Source organism: Squalius cephalus (genome assembly GCF_949319135.1).
Source record: "Squalius cephalus genome assembly, chromosome: 14".
Taxonomy (NCBI): Eukaryota; Metazoa; Chordata; class Actinopteri; order Cypriniformes; family Leuciscidae; genus Squalius; species Squalius cephalus.
The window spans coordinates 32599730-32614307 of NC_137135.1; the positions used below are offsets into that span (position 1 = coordinate 32599730).

Here is a 14578-nt window from a genome sequence, read left to right on the forward strand (position 1 = left end):
AACCGATGAGGAACCTTAAGAGTTGGTATTATATTGAAATCCCTTCAGGCTTCTTGTGCTTTACGCTCACTCAAATGCTAACATTATGACCGGCTTCAAAGCCATGTAATTAGCTCATTTTAAATACTTTTGATGTATGTCAGGCCTGTATAGGAATTAGCAACAAATGTGCCCTATAATGAGCCGAGGTATCACCCCGTGGCGGAGAACAGAATTATACATATGGTGATTTGCCAGCTGAACTACTTTGGAGCGGTTTGGACGGAAATCACGTTTAGAGCAACTTGCACAGTCATGTCGGTTTACAATCTATGGCTCTGTTCCAAAACCTAGTGAGCTTCCTCGCTGCTGCCTACATAGACAACAACTTCATTAGCTCGACAGCTCGACCCACGAGTCATGGTTGATTCCAGTAGAGTTTGACATTAGGATGTTTTTAATCTAAAGATGAGATACTCTAAAAAGCGTAAAATGCATAGCGTACACAAATGTCAATTTTAACTCTTTCCCCACCAGCATTTTTTTTTTTTTAAGTTGCCAGCCACTGCCTGCATTTTTGATCATTTTCACAAAAATTTCACGGCCAAATGCAATATATTAAAAGAAAGAACAGACCCTTTGCTTAAAAAAAAAAAAGTTTTATTCTAGCTTCATGTATTATTTTTTGATCAACACTTGAATGTGGGTAAGTTTAATAAATAAAAACAACATTTTGAGCAAAATGGAGAAAAAAACGAGTTTTTGTTAACGACTACATCCAGATCAGTTTCAGACTGATGATCAAAACACAGATGGAGTAGATCGAGTCCATCAACACTCCTAAAGCTTCACAGTCCCGTAGCTCGTCCTGGGTCGACATTTCATTCAGTAGCATCAGGCAGTTTTGATTTATGTGCTGTTTAATGTTGATGATTGCATTATTTTACATATGCATATGATATCACTTGTTTCTGCATCTGTTTCTTTGATCAGGAGATGTTGTACTCTTTCAGAAGATGCCTAATAGCGCCACCTACCGAATAACAGTGAAAACATGGAAAGCCAAAAAATTCTGTCAATGGCGTGGAAGCGTGGAGGCGTTGCCATGTCATAATTACTGTAATAACGAGATTTCAACTTGTAAAAAGCATTCACGTCCTCGTAATTACAACTTGTAAACTGGGAATTTACTGAGAGCTCCGACTTGCATCACGTGACCAATGTACCACCTGACCACTGCATATTCATTTAGGTGTTAATAGTGTTGCCATAGAAGCGCATAGTCTGAGGATGTGAACAGCCCCGAGTAGAAAGTGACGTGTTGTCATATCGAATGAACGGTAATCACGACATGGCTTGAACGCAGCGTTATATACTTGGAAAGTGTAGAAATGGTGTAGAAATAGCTAGTGAATTTCACAAAAAATGGCAAGTAATACTCACTACCTACATATACCTATAGGCTTTGGAACAGAGAGAGTGTGTTCTTACATTTATAGGGGTTTAACCGTCAGCTAGAAAACAGATCAAGTTGCCGCTCATAATGCATGCATGATTGCTTATGCTAATTAAGCCAATTATGCTTAAGTATGTTAATTATATTCCCGGGCTGCGTTTCACATAAACTTTCCTGTAAGTAGAACATGTGGAACAGAGTGAAAGATCTAAACGCATCAGAGCGGTAATGGGGTGTTACAACACTACCTTTTCCAGAAAGTAGCAATGTTGTCTGACAGAACACTTGCTTTTTTATGTTTCATTGTATTGTGCGAGCAAACCAAGGCAGTATTCAAAGCAATCTCCTAGAATAGTTCGCTTTCTGTCATGCATTTAAAAGACCTATTCATTTCAGCAATACTGTTTGTTTAGATGTGTCAGTTCAAAAAAGTTGTATAAGAATATTGTCATCACATACAAGATTGCCTGCATGCTTTATGTGCTTTATGTACTTTAGGTGCTTTATGCAACCGGGCACTGTCATTTTATGTAAACAGTACGTACAGTAGTGACCAAAATTGTTGTCTGGAGGGAATATTTGTTTTTAATGACCCTACAAGTTTGATTAAACTATATATATATATATATATATATATATATATATATATATATATATATATATATATATATATATATATATATATAGTTTTATTTATTTATTTATTTTTTTATATTAAGAAGGTTTATATAAGAGATCATATAAGAAGAATATATAAGAGAAGGTTTTCTCTTGTTTTTGCATGCATAATTTCTTTGTAAGACAGCCTGGCCAAAATTTATGTCAATTTGACATATTTCATTTGATTTATTTATAAAAAAAATATATACATATTTTTTATTAATAAATCAAATGAAACATGTCAAATTGCTGACATAATATTTAATATTTATATATTATTTTGTAACATAAATATATACATATTTTTAATGATGTTGTTTAACAGTATAACTTTGATTGTTTAATTATTAAGTGGTTGAAAAACATTACTTAAAGTCAAAATTACATGTCATTCATTCATTCATTCATTCAAATAAATATTCTGTTAAAGGAAATAGTTTATATAAGCTTTTGATTCAGTGTATGAAGTGGTTCAAAATAATTACTTATAAAACAATAAAATTGCCTGCATGTTGTTTGTTTGTTTATTTATTTATTTAGTTCATTTGTTAGTAAAATAATTATTTGTTAATGTTGTCTTTCATTATGCTTTTGATTCAGTGTTTTAGTAGCTCTATTTAGTGTAATTACACCATAGTGTAAATGTACTGTGTAAATAGGTGGCTGGCATAAATTGATATCCTATATATATATATATATATATATATAGAGAGAGAGAGAGAGAGAGAGAAAAATCATGTTTCATTATACAACCTGATTGTTATCTATATTGCTTCTTTAAATAAATTGTACTGCAGCTTACTACTTTTTAAAGTCTAGCTCAAGCATAATGCTGTCTTCAAATAGCTTTCCCAAGTCTGCATCTATGATTTAAAATTTAATTTGAATCCAGTACAATGATTCTCAGAACATCTTAGCTGTAACTTGCAGCAAGTGAAACTAGGATAATTACAGTCCTAAGACGTCAGGAGCATTTTGAAGACCAGGCAATTCCTCAGATCAGCCAGCCACTAGTTTCATTGCCTTCATTTTTCCATATCTTTAAAGTCTTTCCCGTCCTGTTCATGATGAGACCATCAAGTTCCCCACGTACTCTTGACGTTTCCGCTTTTGTCGTGTAGGTCAGTGTCTGCAGATGCCACAACAGATGCCTTCAAAAACAACATCACACTCTTCACACGCATCCTGGACCGCCTGCTGGACGGCTACGACAACCGGCTGAGACCCGGACTCGGAGGTGAGCTACAGTGTCTGAATTAAACGGCTTGCTTTTGATATCCAGTTAAAGATGAAAGATGCCATAAGCACCTGATATGAAGGCTGAAATTATCCTTTCTCCAGAGTCGAGTTTATCTTTCCACAAGCATCGCTATGTCTGTAGAGTAATGGATTTGAACAAAGCTTGGCACTAACTCTTTACCCTTAAGTGCATTTGCATCTAGTCTATCTCTAGCAGCTTCATCAGTGTAGTTAGTTTTTGTCTGAAGTTATGATGATGAAGCCAGGAGCACATTATGGTGCTCACGGTGACAACAGAAATACATTAGCCCTGTTTTTATTGATTTGTGTGGTAACGTACACTGTGCTATTATGAAGCATCTCTCCATTGGCTGACATAAAATACATTTTTCAAATGTTTTGTCACTGCTTAAGTGTCACTGACATTTTTCCATTAGCAGATTAGTTTAGCTAACAAAGGCTGTATTGGCATGCAGCTTTCAGTGAACCTTATGGATTTGTCTGTCGCTGTTGTTCATCCTTTAATAGGCGTAGAAGGACCGTCAGCTCACAGCAGTGTCACAGAAAAGAAAAATCAGAAATGAGTATCTCAGTAGTTTCTCCTAGACCAGGGGTATTCAGTTAAAGATGTCCGGTCTCTATATTTCCTTCCCAGCGGATGTCCGGACGGTACTTTTATCGGATCAGTTACATTTCCATCGGGGCAGCCGTAGTACTTTGTGAAAGAAAAAAAATCTGAAACACTCAAAATCATCAAAGATGAGAATCTCGGGCCCCGAGAGCCATAGCAGTGACGTCGAAGAATTTTCGCCAATATTTACCAAAAAAAGCTAATATTTCTCTCAACTGGATATTCATATAAAAAGGTAATATCAGATGTTTTATAAGGATTTTTATTTATTTAACATTTAGACATCTTGTGTATGGCACATAGAAGGCCTTGGCATTGATAAAACATACTGGGGGTGCAGGGTTTACCTCTTATGAAAAGTATGGACCATTTTAATATTTTGCACAAAGTAATAAACTACTAAAAACAAACAACGTAGTTAATCTAATAATCAAAACTCTCATGAGTAGATGAGTTGAGCACAAAACAAAGTTAAGTAGTAATTTCAAAGTTTTTTGTCTTCCCATGCCATCTTTAAATTATTTTCCAAATGGTAACATTGTTATGGGGGGGGGGGGGGGGGGGGACAGTCGAGAGTCATCTGTATGACAGATAAAAATAATTGTAATTGCTGCATTCTCTTTTTTTTCCCAGTGTTTTAGCAAAATTATCTGTTTTGCTGCTCATCGTGTTTCTGCTACTGTTGTTAAAATAAGCACGTCATCTGCAGCTCTTAATGTGACGCTTTACATCTTAGTGTGAGAGAAGCAACGCGCACGGGTAAATACTATAAATGACCCGGAGTGCTTGTGGTGTGAACTGCTCCGTTCTTTGGACGCGCTGCTCACTTTAAACTGTAGAAAACGGTAAAATGGTGGAATTATGTCCCGCGGTCCACCGTTTAAATATCACTAGCCTAGACATTAGTGAAATTAAATATTAATTATCAATATAAATTAGTGAAGCTTGTTTTTTTTCCCCTGAGAAAAACACCCCAGTAATCTCACTATTGCCTGATCTAGGGTTTTAGAAGAGATGTCAAACTGCATGTGACCAAAGTCTGCTGTCAAAGGTCAGAGGTCTCAATATGAACTCAAACATTTCTCATCAAATTCTTCCAAGTCTAAATGATCTGAGATACTATCCACCTTCTTGAACAGATACATTTACTAGTGGTAGGGATTCTGATTCATCCCAGTAGTTAGGTTAATTGAAATCAGTTCATTTATTTGAATCATTTGATATATTTGAATACTAGGCTCATTCGAAATTAGCAAAATCGGTTCAAAACCAATTCTGGTGATCACCAAAAGATGCATGCTGGTTAGAAATGCGTCCAAGTGTGGTCCAACTTGCTCTGATGTCATACTGACGTATGCAAAAAATAAAATGAGCCAGATGGCGCAGTCGGGCGCATATGCTTTCCCCCCACTGCGCTGACAAAAGGCATGATGGGAAACGACTTTCTGACGACACAGCTTAATGCTCATTGGTTTAATCAACCGTGATGTTTTATTCTCTTCTAAAATGTTTGATTTAAACACAGACAGTGTGATCTCTATATGGGACAGATGATTACTGACATTAAAACAAATTATTTTGTCTTTATTAAACTGAAAATGGATGGAAAACATGTCTTTATAGGGGGAAGTTAAATAACTGTTACTTTGGGTGTCTTGTTAATCATATTTATTTTCATATAAAAGCAACAGAATTTAAATTATATTCAGTATATCACAACAAAGCACTGCCCATCTTGACTGCATTTATTTCACTCTTCCCCAGACTGAAGGTGCCTAGTACTCGTCTATTTTTGGCATTTGGTATCTCAAATGAGCCTACTTTATTCAATTGAATCACTTGATTCATTTGAATCATTTGATTTGGTTCACCAAAATGATTTGTTCAACTAATAAAACTAGACATTTTGAATGCCACAACTTCTCAGGGCGAGAGGAGACAGTTTTGAGAATGTGTGTTCAATTACTGCCAAACTACTGAAAAATATAGTTTAGTAGCATTAATAATTTTAGTCTTCCCCAACACTGTTGATTCCTAAATGAAGCATAGCTGAGAATGCCATTAAATGTCATGAGCTAGGAAAGAGCAACTTCTGAGCAATAAAGTATTCCTCTAGGCAGGTACGGGTCTTCTCGGTTTTATGATTAGAGCTGAAAGGAAGTTCACGCTGCTCTTAGCATATTACAGATCCGGCTGCTATAAAACTTACCCGCCGTGGACACTTTAGTGATGATACGAGAGCTTGAAAAGACAAAGCAGAATGAATAAGTAATAAAAATTTCAGCCGCTCAAAGACAAGGAGCATATTTTCAGGATAGTGGAGGACTGAATCTTTTCATCTCTTCACATCCTTTGAACCGTTTTTAACGGCACGGCCGAATGAGCTGTTTATACTCGACACGTGTTGAATCTCAATTCTCTTCTGCTCTTCTCTGCTCTGCTCTCTCGTGTGAGGGAGAAACCTTGAAGTTGTCCTCCGTAACTGTTTTTACTGTGTTCTTACTGTTCCTAGGCATTGTATAATATTTACTATTTTTTTATATTCGCTGTTTTAGCTGAGTGGGCATGGCCGTAAAGAAAGCACAAACTGTATGGGAGCACTCATTTGAGCTATTTATGGAAATTTGGTTTTATCCGTCCTATATTGTATTTATTGACTTGTTTTAACTCTTGCTCTTAATCATCTTTTGTACAGTATTTATTAATCATGGTGAAGTTTTTATTATTATTATTATTAATGGTATGCTCTAATTAGTAAGCAGGAAAATGTGTTTTTAAAGGGGACCTGTGATGCCTGTTTTACAAGATGCAGAGTTGGACAAAGTACACAACTTCCTTACTTGAAAGTACAGATACTACTGGTCAAATATTAAATTTGTAAATAATTGTAAAGACTGATTTTTACTAAAGTAAAAGTACAAAAGTACTTGTTTTTAAAAGTAATTAAGTATCAAAAGTAAAAAGTAAATGTCAATGCATTGTTTTATTATTGTTGCATTGTTATAATACTTATGCATCTGAATCTATACCCTCATATCAATATCACATGTATTTCTAGAACACAGTTCCAGTAGTGGGATTGAATGTGAGATTAAAGTGCACTCAATAACGGCCACAATGGTTTCGGACACCCAAATGGCTGTTCCCTCAAATAGTGCCCTATTAAAAGTTTTTTGGCTTTTAGTATGAATATGTTAGTTTTACTGTTATCTATAAGCTAGTGTGCTCCAAAACAATGATAAAATTCGCATTTAGAAGACCAAACACAACATTGAAAATGAAAATCAGGTTAATGTCACAATCCAACGTCAGATTGACGTTGATCTCCAATGTTGGACAGACGTTGTATTGTGGTTGAAAATGAAAATCGGTTAACGTCAGAAACCAACATCAGTCGTGTGACGTCAATCTGACGTTCGGGTTCTGACATCAACCCGACTTTCATTTCCAACCAAACTGCAACCCCTGCAACCAAAATCATCCCCTGACTGACGTTACTACTTTCTACTCAAGGAGCTTGACAGTGGAGTAAAAAGTAAAAAGTTTCTAGAAAAATAATACCCAAGTAAAGTACAGATACTCAAAAAGTGTACTTAAGTACAGTACTCAAGTAAATGTACTTTGTTACTGTCCACCTCTGACAAGATATAATATAAGTCTCTGGTGTCCTCAGAATGTGTCTGTGAAGTTTCAGCTCAAAATACCCTACAGATCATTTGTGACCCTGGACCACAAAACCAGTCGCATGGGTCAATTTTTTGCAATTGAGATTTATGCATCATCTGAAAAGCTTTCCATTGATGTATGGTTTGTTAGGATAGGGCAATATTGGTCCGAGATACAACTATTAGAAAATCTGGAATCTGAGGGTGCAAAAACATCAAAACATTGATAAAATCTCCTTTAAAGTTGTCCATTTATGTTGGCGATTGTGCTGCATTCACTCACAAAAATAAATGTTTTATATATTTACGATAGGAAATCTACAAAATATCTTCATGGAACATGATCTTTACTTAATACCCTAATGATTTTTGGCATAAAAGAAAAATCAATAATTTTGACCCATACAATGTATTGTTGGCTATTGCCACAAATATATCCGTGCGACTCGTGACTGGTTTTGTGATCCAGGGTCACATTTATCATACCATGTTGTAAATGCCCATGTTTTGAGTGGAAGGAAAAACATGCTGTTTTCGTGCATGTGTCTTTAAATGCAAATGATCTGCTGGTCCCGTCCCGCTTTCCAGAAGACTTTACAGCCCGTGCCTGGGATACTCTGCCAAAAACTAACAAAGCATCTGTTTGGTTTTGATTAACATCTCTATCACAATCACACACATGTGACATTGCAGTTCTTTGTCATCATTAAAGTTATTATTTTCATGCGTTTTAAAGCCGTATCAGTTTAAACTTTTATGGTTTTCTGAGCACATGCGATACATTAAAATAATTTCTCTATTGCCCTTAAACTATCAAATACACAAAAGGTTATATCAAAAACACACAAAGTTCACATAAACATAGTCGGTTATGTCTGTGAACGTAAACAGCAGGGAAGGAAATCGCATGTGTATATTAAAGTGATAGCAATGTAATATACTGTACCTATTGCTGTATATGCTGTTAATATGAATCAAACAACTAAAGAAAAAAACAGGAAATCACTCACTGTTCTTGATGGAATAGTAGCTTTAATAAGAATACATTTAGACTGTTGTTATAACCTGTTTTATTTCTCTTAACCATATTTATTTGCACATTTTGCACATCCGCTTTAATAAACACCTTTTTGGACGCCAACACCGCTCCCGTGTTTACATCTTGGTGTGATTTTCCTTGTGGCCGCCCCGTTCCCTATCACATCTCGGCTCGTTTTTAACCCATGAACTTTCACCCCAGGCTCAGCCAGACCGGCTCATTAATCCTGGGATCAAAGGCTGGGCCTGGGTTGTCTGTTTATGTGAACCGAGTGAACAGTCTTGTGTCATTAGTGAGATGACGCTCGATGCTAGAGGTCATTCTTTCACGGTCGTGTAGGTTTCTACCAGCATCCTGTCAACATTTCATCAAAAAGTCAATAATCGAATCAATGACTTTTCAAAATTACTTTAGCTACTCACATGTTTTGCAAACCTTAGGGTTTCTCAGAACATTTTGATAGCATCTCTCTACTATAGTGGTGTTGGAGTAACTGTAAAAAAAAAAAAAAACCCTAATTTAACATAAATGCTTAAAGGGATACTTCACCGATTAGGCTTTGTATGAAACCCGGTTGTGTTTTCGAATGACCGTGCTTCCCTCCCTCATGTCCCCTTGAGACGAGAGATTTCTGCATTGTGTGTCTGGAAAACAACCTCTGATGACGCAAAAATCATCATTTAGCGTCATCCGAGGCTTTTTTGTCCAGAGGCGAGAGACTGCAGCCAGTAGGAGGAGCTCGTTCCGCATGTGTTCAACCCGCCCATAGGGGGATCTCACGATAAAACGCCGTCTTTTCAGTTCCGAGTCGACTAGTAGCCTAGTTGTATCATTTCTCGCGATACTGCCCTCTGTAACCGGTAGGCGTGGCTTGGGCGTGGCCTTGAAGGGCAGCGAAGCAAGTGCATTCTGGGAGTTGTTGTTTTTCATCCACATGAGCCAAACATACATTTCCTGGCTTTTCTCAGTCTAGAAGGCACCAACTTCTAAAATAATTTCACATTTCTACTACATAAATGACCCAATTTAAATACACATTCATCTTTCCAGCTGTGAAATATCCCTTTAAGTTCAGCTGCTGCCTTAACATTTTAAGCAATCAAATTGTCTGTACAAGTTTTTTTTTTTTTCTTGCATAGTTGAATATTGTACAGCTTAAAATGATTTGAAATTGGTAAAAATATTTTGATGAGTTAAAAGTAATGGAAAAACATGTTGCCATGACGTATTGATATGATATTATTTTGTGATTTGTTTGTTTGAGTCAGTTCATTCAATAAATAATTTGAACAAATTCTCTTACTTTTAAAGAATTACTTTATGTGAGAAAAGAATATATAACACTTTACAATAAGGTTCCATTAGTTCATGGATAATAAAATAAAATAAATTCTAGAGGTCAGAGGAGAATGGGCCGACTGATTCAAGCTGATAGAAGAGCAACTTTGACTGAAATAACCACTCGTTACAACCGAGGTATGCAGCAAAGCATAACACGCACAACCTTGAGGCGGATGGGCTACAACAGCAGAAGACCCCACCGGGTACCACTCATCTCCACTACAAATAGGAAAAAGAGGCTACAATTTGCACGAGCTCACCAAAATTGGACAGTTGAAGACTGGAAAAATGTTGCCTGGTCTGATGAGTCTCAATTTCTGTTGAGACATTCAGATGGTAGAGTCAGAATTTGCCGTAAACAGAATGAGAACATGGATCCATCATGCCTTGTTACCACTGTGCAGGCTGCTGGTGGTGGTGTAATGGTGTGGGGGATGTTTTCTTGGCACACTTTAGGCCCCTTAGTGCCAATTGGGCATCGTTTAAATGCCACGGCCTACCTGAGCATTGTTTCTGACCATGTCCATCCCTTTATGACCACCATGTACCCATCCTCTGATGGCTACTTCCAGCAGGATAATGCACCATGTCACAAAGCTCGAATCATTTCAAATTGGTTTCTTGAACATGACAATGAGTTCACTGTACTAAAATGGCCCCCACAGTCACCAGATCTTAACCCAATAGAGCATCTTTGGGATGTGGTGGAACGGGAGCTTCGTGCCCTGGATGTGCATCCCACAAATCTCCATCAACTGCAAGATGCTATCCTATCAATATGGGCCAACATTTCTAAAGAATGCTTTCAGCACCTTGTTGAATCAATGCCACGTAGAATTAAGGCAGTTCTGAAGGCGAAAGGGGGTCAAACACAGTATTAGTATGGTGTTCCTAATAATCCTTTAGGTGAGTGTATATATAATGTTGTGATGGTCTTTTTTTAAATTACTCCACTGATGTGTGTCATCTTTTAAATCACCTGATTTGTTTTTGTGTACAACGGTTGAAACGTGCTTGTTTATGTATATGTTTTTTTTTTCTTTTACCCTTTTTTTTTTGTTCACCGCTACGCCCATCCGTTCACAGCATCAAGACTCAGGGGAAAACAGTCAGAGCGGTCGATATAGGCTACTAATCATTCCTCAGGCCAAACTCCCACAACCCCCCTGTTCCTCCATCCAACACGGCAGTCAGTCAATCTATCTCAGAATGGCTGAATGTGTTGTTATTCCATTCATGTTTATGGCTTATTAACTTTTGTGAGCGAATCAAAGTGCATCTCTTGCGTTGTGTAGAGGTGTTTAACGCTGTTGGAATGAGGATATAATGACCTCATAAATGGAACATTTAGAAGGTGCATAAACGAAACTTGGATAATCATTTTGTCCTCGAGAGGTTATTGATTTAGTTCAAGGTGAATTTATGGTGTTGTTATTGCCATTGCGAGCGTTTTCATACATGTTGTTAGAATGTTTGCTATTTAAGATTGAAAAGCAATAGGTAGTCTTTTTCGCTTTCTGCTGCAAACAATCACAGAGAGCAATGCAAAATGAATCGAACTGAATCATTCACTGGTCAGTAAACAGAAGACATTACGCTCTGTTCCAAAACCTAGTGAGCTGCCTACATACTGTACATAGGCAGCATTTTAAGGCATCATAGAAGCACTTTTCAAAAATGCATCATAATTATATGCTGTCTTGTAAGACTGTGGTTTTACTTCAGTGACAAGATTTTTTTTATTGGTCATCAATTGATTATACACAATGCAGTACAAAAAAAAAAAAATGTTAATCATAAAAAAGTAAAACAGTGAAATCCAAAATGAAATATTCAGGGATGTGGTGTAATCTAGTGGATGTATGCAGCCAGGGTCCAAAATTAACATTCGCCAAGTGTATGAAAACGGTAGGCTAATACTCGCAAGTTGACCGATAACGAGTGAAGCGCTGCACTGTGTTCATTTACATGCAAGCATAAACCATCTAAACAAATTTGTAATGAGAATCTTTTAGAAATCAAGAATCGCACAAATACTGTAGATAAAGTAGCATGGATTAGCCTTCCCATTTGTTTTCTTTAAATGTTTAAACTCACAGACATCGTTTTACAGGAGGAGTGTTGTTCACTCAATGTTAATGTCTTCAAACTGTTTATTAGTAGTTGAAAAATGTCTCGCAGTTTGAGTTTAATATGAGACCAAATATTCACTATGGTTCAAATCTGGACTCTGACCAGGTCAAAACATGAGCTTGGTGGACTTGATGTTTGGGCAGGAGCGCGTTGTTGAAAAATAACATCTGATCATTCATAGAAGATAACTTTTTGTGGGAAGCAAGCCATTCTGCAATATTCTCCTGTTCTCCAAAGCATTAATTGACTTTTCGCAGTGAAGTAGCTCACCAATACCAGCAGCTAACAATGACACTCTTCCTCCGTGCTTCACTGTGGTAGCATGCTGGTCCAAAAGGTGCATTTATTATTATATTTATCACCAGATCTTCTAGACACCGCTCTGGAGCATCACCAACTCGTGTTTCATTGTGATTCATCACTGCACACAACTTTGCTGAACCACTCTGAAGTAATTGCTTTTTAAGTAGTGCAAGTGCATTTGCTTAGATTTAGCTAATTTCCTGACCAATGATTTGTGGTCAAGACGATTAAAAGCTTAGTGTTTAAAAGGTATCACACTGTTAGCTTAGCGACATGCTAACACCAAACTGAAATAAATTGTGAGTCGAGTTTCCAGTGCACTCCATATTTGACGTGTGGAGGTGCCAACTATGTAGAGCGTTCTAAATCAATTCGTTAGGTCTCCTTTTAGTAATGCATCCTTAGAAGGCAGTTGCCTATGTAGAGAGTAAACACCAAGGTAGTTCACTAGGTTTTGGCCTCACAGGATGAATGAAAAGCTGAAGGAAGGAGAGAGTGAGGTGAAGTCAAACAAAGATGGCATTCCCTCAGATGCTGCCCGCATTACGAATCGCTCTGCTGCATATGTGAAAAATCTCATGTATATAAGAGCCCATCTTTATAAACCTCCCCCAGTCTCATTTCAGACAGACTCTCGACCCTTCCCCCGTCCCTCTGAGACCCGGCTGAGCCACTTTACATTCACTCAGACACACAGACCACTAACAACACAACCGTCTAACCTCACAGAATAATGGCATCTGATAGCCATGCACAATAGAAGCTGCGGTTTATAAAAGCTTTATTGTATGCCTTCCCAGCAGTCTTTCAACTCAGTCACAGATTTCTCCATTTTTCCCCTTTTTATCCTTGTTGGGAAAGCGCCATGTGGCATTGGGTAATTAGAGCAATTGTAGAGAGTGAAACAGTCGTTGTTTTAAAGATGAGTAGTCTTAATTGTTAGTGGCATTACTGGACTAGCAATATTATTATTGCTTATAATTTCTATTTTATTAAAAATGCTCAGTTAATTTTTTATTTAAAAAAAATTACAATTTTTAGCTAGTCAATGGATGAAGACAATCTCTTTAACTTAAACTGAGAGTTACCAATACCAGAATATCATAAAGATTTGAGGGTTTTGACTCAAAGGCTTTTGAGGCAGTAAGCAACATTTTTAATTTAATTTTATTTTAATTTTTTAAATTTTTTTTACAGTTCAAGGTTTGCTGTGCTTTTTTTGTAGGACTGCACAATTTGGTCAAAAAATTGTGTGATTGTATTATTAATATTACTATTATTATGCTATAATTATTTATTATTATTATTACTATTATTAAATAAAATTTCCTGGAGGAAAATAAATATTACTGTTGTAATAATACTATTTCACTGTAAAATATATTTTTATTTTTATAAATTATAATACAATACTTATATGTCTTAAATTCTTCATATTCAAACCTTAACCCATCAAGCTTTTATGTTAGGCCCTTAAATTTTATAAACACTTTTCATTACAAATATGGAGGAAAGGTGAAATGGCGAAACACTGAAAAATCATGAGCTGCTTGTGTGTAAATGATCACAGTTTTGCGCTTCACTCTGAGACAGTCAGCTCGTTTATTTAATGAAATCGCAGCCTTTATGGTTTGATATTTGCAATGACAAAGCCATAATGTATTCCAATATTATTTTGATTACTCTGCATAGAAATGTATTAAAAAACACTCCCGACAACTGCATAGCAACACCACTGCAACCACCTTCAACACTGTTGTGATGGGCAAGTTTTATACAGACAACCAGCACTCTCAAAACTTCTAGTTTTGCATAAAAATTCTGTTTTTCTATATCTTTTTATACGTTTCCAACAGTCTATCGATTCTGTGCAAAAATGGCATGCAAAATCTAGTCAGAGATGAATATCAATGCATTTTCCCTTTTTTTTAATCCTCGTTGGGATGGCGCCCAGACGAGCATGCAACATTGTATAATTAGGGCAATTTTAGAGACGTGAGAGACAGACAAGAGAGCGAGAGAGTGACATTGTTTTTAAGACGAGCAGTAATTTCCTCTTGTTTGTTTGATTGCTGTTGTCATCGGGTGATTAGTCTGCATTTTCTTCAGGTTGTATTGTGTTTTGTGAAAAC

At 36.7% G+C, this 14578-nt stretch overlaps 1 protein-coding gene across 2 annotated transcripts in view; it reads left to right on the forward strand.

Annotated features, from left to right (window-relative positions):
* The window catches only part of gabra2b (gamma-aminobutyric acid type A receptor subunit alpha2b), a 65184-nt gene that overhangs the window by 2320 nt on the left and 48286 nt on the right, over nt 1-14578 (forward strand). For both annotated transcript variants that reach the window (XM_079893204.1, XM_079893205.1), the window contains exon 3: nt 3217-3332. In XM_079893204.1, coding sequence (XP_079749330.1) covers nt 3217-3332 — 116 coding nt within the window. The remainder of the gene's footprint in view (nt 1-3216; nt 3333-14578) is intronic.